Source organism: Myotis davidii, unplaced genomic scaffold (genome assembly GCF_000327345.1).
Source record: "Myotis davidii unplaced genomic scaffold, ASM32734v1 scaffold86, whole genome shotgun sequence".
NCBI classification, from domain to species: domain Eukaryota; kingdom Metazoa; phylum Chordata; class Mammalia; order Chiroptera; family Vespertilionidae; genus Myotis; species Myotis davidii.
This window is the reverse complement of record NW_006298058.1, coordinates 2,155,397-2,167,760: the sequence shown is the minus strand read 5'-3', so window position 1 is coordinate 2,167,760 and position 12,364 is coordinate 2,155,397. Positions and strand designations below refer to the sequence as shown.

Genomic DNA, 12,364 nt, shown 5'->3' with positions numbered 1-12,364 from the left:
AAAGTCAAAAGTCCAATTCTCAAGTCTTCAAGGTTCTTTCAGTTTACTAAAACTCAGCCATCTATATGTCCTCTTTAGAGAAGTGTCTGTTCAGATCCTTTGTCCATTTTTAAATTGGATTGTTTGTTTATTTGGTGTTGAGTTTTATAACTTATTTATAAATTTTGGATATTGGCCCTTTATCAGATGTATCATTGTTATCCCATTCAGTGGGTTGTCTTTTCATTTTGTTGATGATTTCCTTTGCTGTGCAAAAACTTTTTAGTTTGATGTAGTCACGTTAACTTTTTTCTTTTGTTTCCCTTACCCAAAGAGATATATCAGAAAAAAAATATATCGCTACAAGAAATGTCTGAGAATTTATTGGCTATGTTTTCTTCTAGGATGTTTATGGTTTCAAGCCTTACATTTAAGTCTTTAATCCATGTCGAGTTAATTCTTTTGTATGGTGTATGAAGGTGGTCTAGTTTCATTTCTTTTGCATGAATCTATCCACTTTTCCCCGCACCATTTATTGAATAGACTATTTCACTCCATTGTAAATTGTTACCACCTTTGTCAAATATTAATTGACCATAAAGTTGTGGGTTTATTTCTTGGCTCTATTCTGTTCCATTAATCTATATGTCTGTTTTTATGCCAGTACCATGCTGTTTTGATTACTATGGCCTTGTAGTATAATTTGATATCTAGTAACATGACTCCTCCAACTTTGTTCTTCATTCTTAATATTGTTGTGGCTATTCAAGGTCTTTGTGAAATTCATTCATCAGTTCTAATAGTTTTTTGTGGAATCTTATGTTTCTCTATATACAGTAACATGTCAACTGCAAATAATGACTGTTTTACTTATTCCTTTCCAATTTGGATGCCTTTAATTCCTTCTTGTCTGACAGTTGTAGCTAGGACTTTTAGCAGTATGTTGAATAGAGTGGTGAAAGTGGACATCCCTATCTTTTTTCCAGATCATAAGGGCAACCCTTTTAGGTTTTGCCCATTGAGTATGATGTTGGCTGTGGGTTTGTGATATATGGACTTTTTTATGTTGAGATATATTCCCTCTATTTCCACTTTGCTAAAAGTTTTTATCATAAACGGGTGCTGAATTTTATCAAATGCCTTTTCTGCATCTATGGATATGATCATGTGCTTTTTATCCTTCATTCTGTTTATGAGGTATACCACATTTACTGATCTGTGGACATTGTACCCAGAATAGACACTTCTCTAAAGAGGATAGAGATGGCCAATAGCCATATGAAAAGACACTCAACATCACTAATCATCAGAGATATGTAAATTAAAACTACAATGAGATATCACCTCATACCTATTAGAATATGCTATCATCAATAAATCAACAAACAAATATTGGTGAGGATGTGGAAAAAAGAGAATCTTTGTGCATTATTGGTGGGAATGCAGGTAGGTGCAGCCACTGTGGAAAAACAGTTTGGCATTTACTCACAAAATTAAAAAAAGGCACTGCTGTATGATACAGAAATTCCACTCCTGGCAATATATCCGAAGAAAACTAAAACACTAATTGCAAAGAATATATGCACCCCAATTCTCATTGCAGCATTATTTATAATAGCCAAGATTTGGAAACAGCCCAAGTGCCCATCAGTAGATGAGTGGATAAAAAAGCTGTGATACATTTACACAATGGAATATTACTCAGCTATAAGAAAGAACGAATTTTAACTCTTGTGACGGCATGGAGGCACCTGGAAAGTACTATACTAAGTGAAATAGGCCAGTAAAGGAAGCAAGTATCACATGATCCCACTTATGCTGGGAATCTAATGAACAAAATAGACTAACAAACAAAATGGAAACAGACTAATAGATACAGAGAACAGACCAACAGCTGTCCTGGGGGAGGAGTGTTAGGGTGGGGGCCTGAGTGAAAAAGGTGAAGAGATTAAGCAAAAAACAAACATATCCATAGACACAGACATCAGTATGGTGAGGACCAGAGAGAAAGGGTGTGTGAGAGGAGGTAGAAGAGGATAAAACAGGGAACAAATGGTGATAGAAGGAGAGTTGACTTGGGGTGGTGAACACACTATACAATAAACACCTCAAGTCTACATAATTTTATTAACTAATGTCACCCCAAAATTCAATAAAGATATACAATCCCTCTGTTAGCTAAAGGGAGATTAACAGTTAATTCCTTACACCTGACACATCAGTGATCCAAGACTCTTAACCAAATACACATACTTGATAGCCTTAATGCCTTACCACACACAGCCACTCTCACAATCAGACTTCTCTCTGGTAGGCTGACAGGGAAGAGGAGCACAGGAACAAGTGGGTAAATGGAATTGCACAGCTTTCCAGGATATTTACAATTTCTTCTCTTACTCTACCCTACCCTATAAGAAGAAAACCAAGTTTCTTATCCTCACACTCTTCAAATTCCCATAAAGAAGTGTGTCTAGTTCTCTGATGTCTTTTGATCTCAATATTTTATCCCAAATCCCTGAAACCCTCCAGCAGTTTGGAGATTAAATGTCTTCTACTCCCATGCTTTCTAAGCTACCTTGGAATGAAATAACTACCATTTTCTCTATGGTACTGTTATGCACATGACTACTGAACATTCCTCCCATTGTTTTTCTCTCTTTTTCTCTGATATCAATCAATACAAATGGACCAAATGAGATCAAGTAGATCAGTCTAAGGATGGAATCTTAGACTTGAAGAGAATTCTCCTTAAAAAGATTCCTAGATAACAGGTCTGAAAATCATTGATCTAATTGTAAATTTGGGACCTTTCTCCCTGATGTTGGTCACAATGGATGTGATCTGTCACAGAACTGAATTGATATCATTTCACCCTAAAAAAGAAACATGGCTCTTTGGAGAAAAGGCTGATTCCAGGGCTGGAATATGGAAAGTATATTCTATTGTGCTAGGAAGTAGGGAAGTACTCAAAGAATAAATCATATCAAAGGAATGCAGGAGCTAGCATAAAAGGCTCCCACTGGGTTAACTTGAGCATCAAAATCAATAATAGTAGTAATGGATTAAAAACTTTACTGTTTTAGCTATTTTCTCATGGTTTCACTCTTCCTCCCCACTTTTAACAGTCTTTTCTTTATTTCTTTACCTTCAATGTCTATGCATGGGAGCAATATACTCTTGTTTTTGCTCTGTTTCTGAATGATGCATGTGTGCTACACTGGAGTAAAAAAAAAAATCTTAGTTTTGGCTTTAGGTTTTGGGGTGATCTTAGAAAAAGTGATCTCTTAACTGACTTACCAGTAGGCCCTGTGCCACTAAAAACAATCTAATATGGTTTAACAAGGTTATTTATTTGTTTGAAACATAAAATTGCCTTTTGTTTTGTTAATCCTTACCTGAGGATATTTTCCCCATTGATTCTTAGAGAGTGCAATGGAGGAAAGGGGGGAGGGGAAGAGAGAGAAACATCAATGTGAGAGACACACATCAATTGGTTGCCTCCTGCATGCGCCCCCAACCTGGCCAGGGATTGCACCTGCAACCCAAGTATGTGCCCTTGACTGGGAATGAATCTGTGACTCTTAGGTGTGCAGGCTGACACTCTAAACATGGAGCCAAAAGGCTAGGGGAAAATTGCCATTTTCATAGGTAAAATGTTTGAAGATCAGATATTTCGTAAGGTTCAACAACATGGTCCAGCCAAGCTTCTAGGAATTTTATATTTGGTCTTAGAGCCAAACCTCAAGATATTTTAAATTGGTTTCCTGTGTTATCTTCTGTGGCTTTTATTTCCTTGGAGACTTAATGAGGAAGGAGAACTGACCAAGGTATAGAGCAGGGCCGCTCTCACTACGCTGAATAATGACATCTGAATCTCACATCCATACCATCTATCAGAAGTTCTGTCATAGAGTGAAGAGAGTGATAGACCAGGAATCAAGAGACTAGATTCTATTCTTGGTGCTCTCATTACCTAGTGAAAAGTTGGATGAGCTGTAACTTCTCTCAACCTCTCTTTTTCTATTTGCAAAATAGGGGCTGAATAAGAACTAAGTTGTGTCTGATGTATCTACCGCTCTAATATTTTGCAGGTTTTCTTTGTAGGAACTGAGAGGTGGGAGTTGGCAAAAGTACTGTAAGTACTTAACTATATTTATATATGTACTGGTATCCTTTACAGAAAGATACATCAGCCAACCAAATAGATAACCAAGGTTAGAGGGGGAAATATACATTATTTGCTGAAACCTTTGGTCAAAAACAAAATTCTAGGCTTTATATTACTTAATATGTTTTACTAATCCATAAAATGCATTTTGTGTAATTTAACAAGGAAATGTACTTTAGTTGATTTTAAAGTTCTTTCTCTTTTATAAATTGTATGAAAGTCTTAAGTGATTATGAAGATTAATCATTTGTTCACAAATATATGGACTTCAAATCATAAATTTATTGAGAACTGTAAGAAAATGTTTTAAATGCTTTGGCTCTGTGCTGTCCTATTATAATGACACTAAATTTAGTCAGGTTTTGGTTTGTCCTCATCTGCACAATGATGACAATCTCTAATTTAGACTTTCTAATATAAGCATTGTTATAAAATAGTCTGTAGTCTAAGATTGCTTAGAAAAGGCAAAAATAAACTTAATTCTTGCAAATCTGAACAACAATATGCAACCTAGAAAGAAGAAAAGGCTGGTTGCATAACAACAAAGTAGAACAGTGACTATCCCCACAGTCTCCTTCCATGGAGTTACCAGGCCCTAAAAATAATTCTACTTCATTCAAGTACATTTTTTTCAAAAACAGCAAGCCCCAGTAAAACTTTCATGAGCAATTCCACACCAGGAATAGAGAAAGTAGGTAATATATTTAACAAATTAGAAATGTATAGGTCACATTTACACAAGCAAATGATTAGAACTTTTGGCTATATTAGGTTTACTTAGTCACCTTTATCATGTAATAAAGAGATCCTTCTTGTAGCAAAAACTTGAGCCAAAAGTTATAAGCTTAATTTCTGCAAAACCCAAAGAAGCCAAAGAGCCTGGTCCAATGACCAAGTTACTCTTCTTGTCAAGAATGCTTTATGCACGTACACTCATGCACATATGCACACCCCATGTAGCCAGACTTTCCTGTCAATTTCTGAGACATTGTTTCCCATTCTGTGATCTAAAATAAAATCACTTTGCTTCCCAGGCTCAATCAATAGTTTATTTTAACCTCCTTTCTCCCCCTATATCTTATGCTACATTCAATTCATCATTACATAATTTGGCCCTTTCTGTCTTCAAAGCGTGCACGTGAACTTATTTAAAACCAAGGTATATAGTGAGAACTTGAGGTACACATTAATATCCCAGCAGTTACAGAGAAAATTTATGCTGTGAAAGATAAAACAAAGCCAGTGAAGCATAAAGTCAACATGATGAGGCATCCTAATGTTTCTGTTGGACAAAATTTATGTGGTAAGTCTTCTTTTCTGTTGTGTGTGTGTGTTTCCCTTCCCAGGCATATTATAATTATCAAGCACAAGTGCTATCTTTATATTCTTTTTAAATTTCCACTTTCTCTGTATCTGATATCATCATAGGTACAGGCATATCAGATGTATTTCAAAACTGGATCCCAGTCAATGCATGGGTCTCTAATATTTGCTGTGAACATTTAGGAGCCTAACATTTACATTTTTTGAAATGTCCTTCTTTTCTCGAGTACTTATTCTATTTAGGAGACTTTAAAATTCTTCCACAGATTTTAGGCACATGCTCATTAATATGACCACTTGATTTGAATAAATATAAATCATAAATAAAAATAGACTGAACTTCAACTAACACTTCAAAATAACACTACAAAGGCCTTGGTGGGTGTGGTTCAGTTGGTTGGGCATCGTCCCATACACCGAAAGATTGCTGATTCAGTTACCAGTCAGGGCACACGCACGGGTTGTGGGCTTCATCCCCAGTAGGGTGTGTTGAATGAGCCAATGGATGTTTTGCTCTAATACCTATATTTCTCTCTAACATCAATGTTTCTTTCTCTCTCACTCTCCCTTCTTCTCTCTTGAAAAATACAAAATATATATTTTTCAAAAATAACACCAGTGTGTTTTTATTGCCTAACTACAAGCACTACATAAGTAATATAAATAAGGACCATCATTCTTAATCTTTCACAATCAAGCAGATTGTTTTTAAATGAAAATGGTCTCTGTTAGGAGAAAGAACTTCCATTTCAGAGGAATCGCAGATCAGCTGAACAGGAGAAACCAGGTGGAGCAGGAAGGGAGTAATGATGAAGCCAAGTCTTACCCCCGGTAGCTCCAGTGAAACGAGCTGCCCAGGCTGAGGCTGGGGCCTCCCCACTTCCATCCAGCTCAAAGGCTTCTTGGAGGAGGCAGTCAACTTGCTAGAATTTAGCTTCATCTTTCAGTCAATCCAGGAAGGCTTCTTAGAGGAATCCCATGCCAACTGGGGGAAGTGGGTTCTTCCTTTAGGTATCCAGCCCAAGGTGCCCATCCATGCTCTCAGGTGCCGTCTTTTGGGCCCTTCCCACCCACACAGTCCCACGGCTCTAGGTCCTTGGTGACAGGGTTCAACAGGTGCCAGGGCAGAGGCGCACACCTGAATCTTAGCCTCCGCCGAGTGGAGGTGAGCAGGGCAGAGCGGGCCTCACCTCCCCAGCTACCGCCTCAGCCTCTGCCGTGGCTCTCCAAGTAGATTCTTTGGAGGCCACTTCCACAGGGAAAAAGCCACTAATTTAGGCTGTAGTTCTAAGTTTACCCAGTATAGCCTCACTCAGTAGTCCACTGCGTAGTTCCTTTTAGCGTGTAAAGTGCCATATTCGCAGGTTCCAAGGATTAGAACTGTGGACATCTTTAAAGAGCCTACCATAAGAGAGATCATGTTCCATTTAACAAATGAAAGAAGTTCGGTCATGTGCTGAGTGCAGAAAACCAGGAGAAAAGTGGTATTGGGTATTGGATGAGACTGGGAGGTGGGCAAGGACCACAGTATGTATTACATCATAAACCATGTTGAGAGTTTTGATCTTTATTCTAAGAACACTGAGAAGCCCTTGAAGAGGTGACAGATTACACTTGATATTTTAAAATATCCCTCTAGCTACTGGGTAGAAATGTATTTTAAAATAGCAGAGGTTCAGGGAAAAGATGATGGTAGGAGCAACAACAGATATTCAAATGATTAAAATTATTATTCAAATGACTGAAGTCATTTCAGATCTTTCACTTCTATTTGGCTGACTCTATGACTGGTTAAAAACCTGTCTAGTAGTTCTATGGGGAAGATTAAATGTTATGAGGCACAACATGCCATTTATATAGGAGCAGTACCAGGCACGCATGATAAACAGAGCTTTGCATTATTATATTGCTTCTATTATTAGTATGCATAACTCGATGCTAGTAAATTAGAAAACATGCAATATGAATGATATGAATGATTTTATAGAAAAAAACTGATTATACTTAAATAAATTTCTATTTTAAATAGAAACATGAAATGTAACTCATGAAGTAGAAAACCTGAATCGATTAAGAGTGCTTAGAAACACTGAGGGAGAGAAGAGAATTTGAAAAATGAGGTAGTGGAAGAGGCAAATCCAAGTCATGTGCGGCTTTTGCGGTCACCTTAAGGATTTTGGCTTTTACTGTAGGTAAAATGGGGAACCTTTGGCGGTTTTGATGAAAGGAGTGCCGTGGTCTAACTTTGGTGTTAAAACTGGCTGATATTTTGAAAATAGACAGATTGTAGGGGGTAAGCTTGGAGGAAGAGAATATTTTATTCCCTCGACTTGGTAAGTCTCTCCTAAGTGCCTCCACAACATCCTGCCCTTACTACACTCTCAGCTTTTATAATTGCCTGAATTTACATCCTCCTCTAAATTGTAAGCTTCTTTAGAGGAGAAATCAAGTTTATCTTCTCACACGGCATTTCCAGAAATTAGCATAGCACTCGACACACAATAACTGCTGAATACAAACTGACTGAATTAAATTAGTAAAATCAATACTTATCTTCTGTTTACAGGCATGTTACTAGTGTGATAGAGAGAACGAGTGGTGATTCTCTGTACCATGAGTACCACACATACATTTATCTTATTAGGTTTCTTTTTCTGTGTAACCATTTGTTATTTTCCAGCATGAACTGGCTGGTATGTCTCACTGTTCTAATTCAAGCAAAGGAGAAAGAAATGAATATTTATATGTATATAACCAAGTGTATATACCAAACATGACTTTCTATGGTAATTAATTTAAGCATTTAACCCTCCTCAAAAACTTGGGAAGAAATGTATAGTTAGCTCCATTTTATAAGAAGAAACCAAAGTTTAGAAATGCTAAGTAACTTATCCAAGGGGATCCAATATGTACAAGACAGGGTTTAAATATATATAAAACCCTTGTTTATCTATCTATATTATATAGCTTGATATAGGTATATAAGCAAAATAAAATAAATGGATACTTTAAAATACAAATATGTTACTTACCGGGAAGTATAGAAGCAAAGACCCAAAAAGGATAGTTTCCAACAGGATAAGGCCCGATGCTCTGATGCTCTAAAAAAGTAAAATAAAAGGTCATTGTTAGGCTTACATTTCTAGGCATGGAAGAATTTATGCTATTGGGACAATTCCTCAACCAGTAGAACAGCATTCTTTGAGGGAAAATAAATAAAAACTGGCTAATATTTCAGATAGGGGAACATAACTGAAACAAGCAAAGACGGACTACAAAGGTGATGGTAGACTTAATAACTTTTCTCATGCCTTCATGGAATTTTATTCTCTAAAATTTGAATTATTGAGCAGTCTAAGCAGCTGGAAACACTATCTAGAAAATCCTTTCAAACTAACTGATTCACTGACTCATTAGATCTTGCCTGTATTTCTGAAACATCAGCTACAAGTGCATATTGAACTCTATCCCTAAGCCTCTTCACAAATACCCACATGATGATTTCAGTGCATAGAACAAACATATGCACAAGGTCTTGGCACCTCAGTGATAAAATATAGTCCCCAGACTCACTAACAGAGCTCCACTATGTGAATAATAGAAATCACCTAAATAACAGAGGGATTTCACCTTGTAAACATGCTTAAATTATTCTCAACTCAAAAGAATAAGTTGCTTCTCAAATAAATGTTCTGAATATTTAAAGTTTATAAAATATTTTATTAGGCTCAAAATAGCATTATTTTCCCAAAGCAAAATGCTTTGAGCTGTGAGATGAAATAAAAAAATGACCAAAAAAGTCAATCTTATCTTTTAATAATAAATTTTGCTTCGGTGAGTTTAAATATTAATATAGGGTAAATATATCGATTAAGAATACAAACATAAAAACAGGTCATTTGAAGGTCCCTGTGTTTTCACTAAATGCCACATAAAATGTATACACCTGGTGCAAATATGATATCTTAACTGGAAATAATTTGAGGTCGTAGCAATTAGTTTTTCAACAACAAAAAGCTGAAAAACCAAACCACAACAGCTCATTACTTAAAAAGAAATATCAGCTAACTGGATAGTCAGAGAAAGAAAATTTAATTCCTCTTCCAAAACCCTGGTAGGACATTGTTAGACAAATAGGAAAGACTTTATGTAATCCCTCAAAAGAACTTAGGATTTCCATTAATTTAAGAATCTGGACCCTAACTGGTTTGGCTCAGTGGATAGAGCGTTGGCCTGCGGACTGAGGGTCCCAGGTTCAATTCCAGTCGAGGGCATGTGCCTTGGTTGCGGGCACATCCCCAGTGGGAGGTGTGCAGGAGGCAGCTGATCGATGTCTCTCTCTCATTGATGTTTCTAACTCTCTGTCCCTCTCCCTTCCTCTCTGTAAAAAAATCAATAAAAATATATTTAAAAAAAGAATTTGGGAATAAAGAAACAAGTTTAGTCCGTGAACAGACTTGATAATTCAAGTGGCTTCTCACTCTCGGTTGCTATTTTTGCTAGCAGGTGCTTTTTCCTGAAAATGCAATTTCTATCAGCAAATTTTACAATGAGTTTTGTGCTGGCAGAACTTCCAAGGTGGCAACATATATTCATACCTAATTATGAGTAATCTGTGGTTTATTTTTTAAACTTCCCAAGAAAATGACACTGAGAGTGAGAGTCTAAAATGTTACACATGATTGCTTGTGAAACAATCTATATTGTTTGGGAAAAAAGGGATATGAAAAGAAGCTGCAAGCTTAATGGAAGTAACAGACTTTAGCGTTAACTTCATCTCAGTTTGAATTATAAAACAGCCACTTGAACTTCAATAGCCTCACCCATAAAATGGGTTTCCTAATCCTTACCTTATTAATTCTCACAGGTTTAATAAAATATGAAGTATGCAAAATAGGTAGCATCATGCCAGATACTTAATAAGTAGGTATGTATTATTCAATGGTAGAAAGCAGCACCAGGATGATAAATTTAAAAACCACAGAGGTATATATTAGTATTTGTCAAAAAATGTTAATGCTGGGATCCAAAATGGCCCTAAAAGTGTCAAAGCCTTGGGGGGAGGGAACTCAGTCATTCTTTGTTCAGTGCCAGTTGGTTCTTAGCTTGCTATAACCATCAAAATCACATGAAACTGGTGCCTGCTTTTACATATTCTCAGAGCAAATACAGTAACCAATCTATTTTTCATGTGGAAATGCCGAGTTATCTACCTAACACTTTCATTGCCTCATTCCTGGCTGGGCAGAAGAGCTCAAAACTGCAAATTATAAACCGAACTTCACTAAGTGGTTCCATAATCAAAAGTAAGTAAGTCCTATTAAAAATGTGGACTTTTCCTTTCAAAATATTCTTGGGCAGAGCTGGCTTCATGGCCTCACAGAATGAGTAGGTACCTAATAGGTGAGACTTTAGGGATAAAGAAAAAAACACCTCATGCTTCCTGAAACAGTTTCCCATTTTCTTATTGGTACTGGAAGTTCTTTTAAGTAGAACAAAGCCTTTTATTTGTTACTTGTTGCCAAACAATAAATATGTAAGTAATATACTGACATTAGTTCAAAGTGAAGAACAGGAATAATTTCCTTGCAATTAAAGTGATAGGATAGGAAGGAGAGGGGAGGCACTAAATATGTACGGGAGAGAGGAAGGAGAGAAAAATGAAGATGGATGAGAGAGATAATGAGCAAAATAATAGAGGCATCTCTTTCATAGTTTTGTCTGAGACAGAAATGGTAGCATATAACTCTTTTTAACCAGAGTTACTAACTGGGAAACTCTTGAAAAACTATTTTGAAGATAATCAACAATGTACAGTATTGTACTACTTCTGTAAAATATATACATACAAATCAACACCATAAATTTTATCTCTCTCTCTCTCTATATATATAAATATACTAGTAGCCCGGCACACAACAATTTGTGCACTCAGTGGGGGGGGAGGGGTCCCTCAGTTATTAAACATTTATCAGCACAACACTGACCACATTGGTGGTGGTGGTGGTCTTGTCAGTATGTATAATATTGTCCAGATGAAAATCTATTTAAACAGATTTGAGGTAGATATTTTCAAAGATGAAAGAATTGTCCCTGTCAACTGTTTTAGTTGATTCATATCTTCAGTAATTGTCATCATTGCAAAGTTTTCAGTCCCCACATGGATTGCTGGATATAATAGGTCATGCACTGTCCCTGTCCTTTGTAGCCTTTGTGACTTTAAGGACTCTAGTTTTCCATTTATATGTTTAAGTATCAACCTTACCGTCTTAAAAATGTAAGCTTTTAACACTGCTCTCTCTGTTCCGTATCCTTCCAATGAAAAGTGGAGTTGGGTTGCAGCATAGGAGAGAAATTCAGAAGGGGAATATTGAAGTAATGACTGCAGTAGGAGAAGAGGGAACCTATTTCCCTGGCCACAGGTGCTGGCACCCTGGACCACAGGGCTGGCAACTTCTCCGGGTGGCTGCAGCCTGGGACCTCGGGCGGGTGGCTTGTCTGTCTCCTGGGCTGCAGCCAGCTGCAGGCACTGGCACCAGGACCAAAGGTGGGTGGCTTCTTCTTCTATGCTTCCAGGGAGGGCGGTCAGTTATGTGTATATGTGTGTGCATGCAAACATAGGCGTGTACACGTGTGTATGTGGAAATCTGCTGGTCAAAACCATAAAAGAGTTGCCCCTATCTCTTGAATCTTCCAGAGATATCCCCCACTTTTTTATTCTATCACTACTGGAGAGTCAGTATTTGCGGCCAACCAGCCAGTGACTCTCTCAGTGTCTATTTCTGAATTCTTCTTTCCCTGTCTGTCTTCCCTTAGTCATATTTCCACCTGGATGCATCATTTTTACTCCCACTATGCTGTATAGAGAAGGAGTCAGGATGCTGTCTTCCCATT

General features: G+C 37.1%; 1 protein-coding gene across 1 annotated transcript in view; it reads right to left on the bottom strand.

Annotated features, from left to right (window-relative positions):
• GPR158 (G protein-coupled receptor 158) overlaps positions 1–12,364 on the bottom strand; it is a 366,465-nt gene that overhangs the window by 99,819 nt on the left and 254,282 nt on the right. Inside the window, exon 5 of the mRNA XM_015570519.1 lies at positions 8,503–8,571. Coding sequence (XP_015426005.1) covers positions 8,503–8,571 — 69 coding nt within the window. The remainder of the gene's footprint in view (positions 1–8,502; positions 8,572–12,364) is intronic.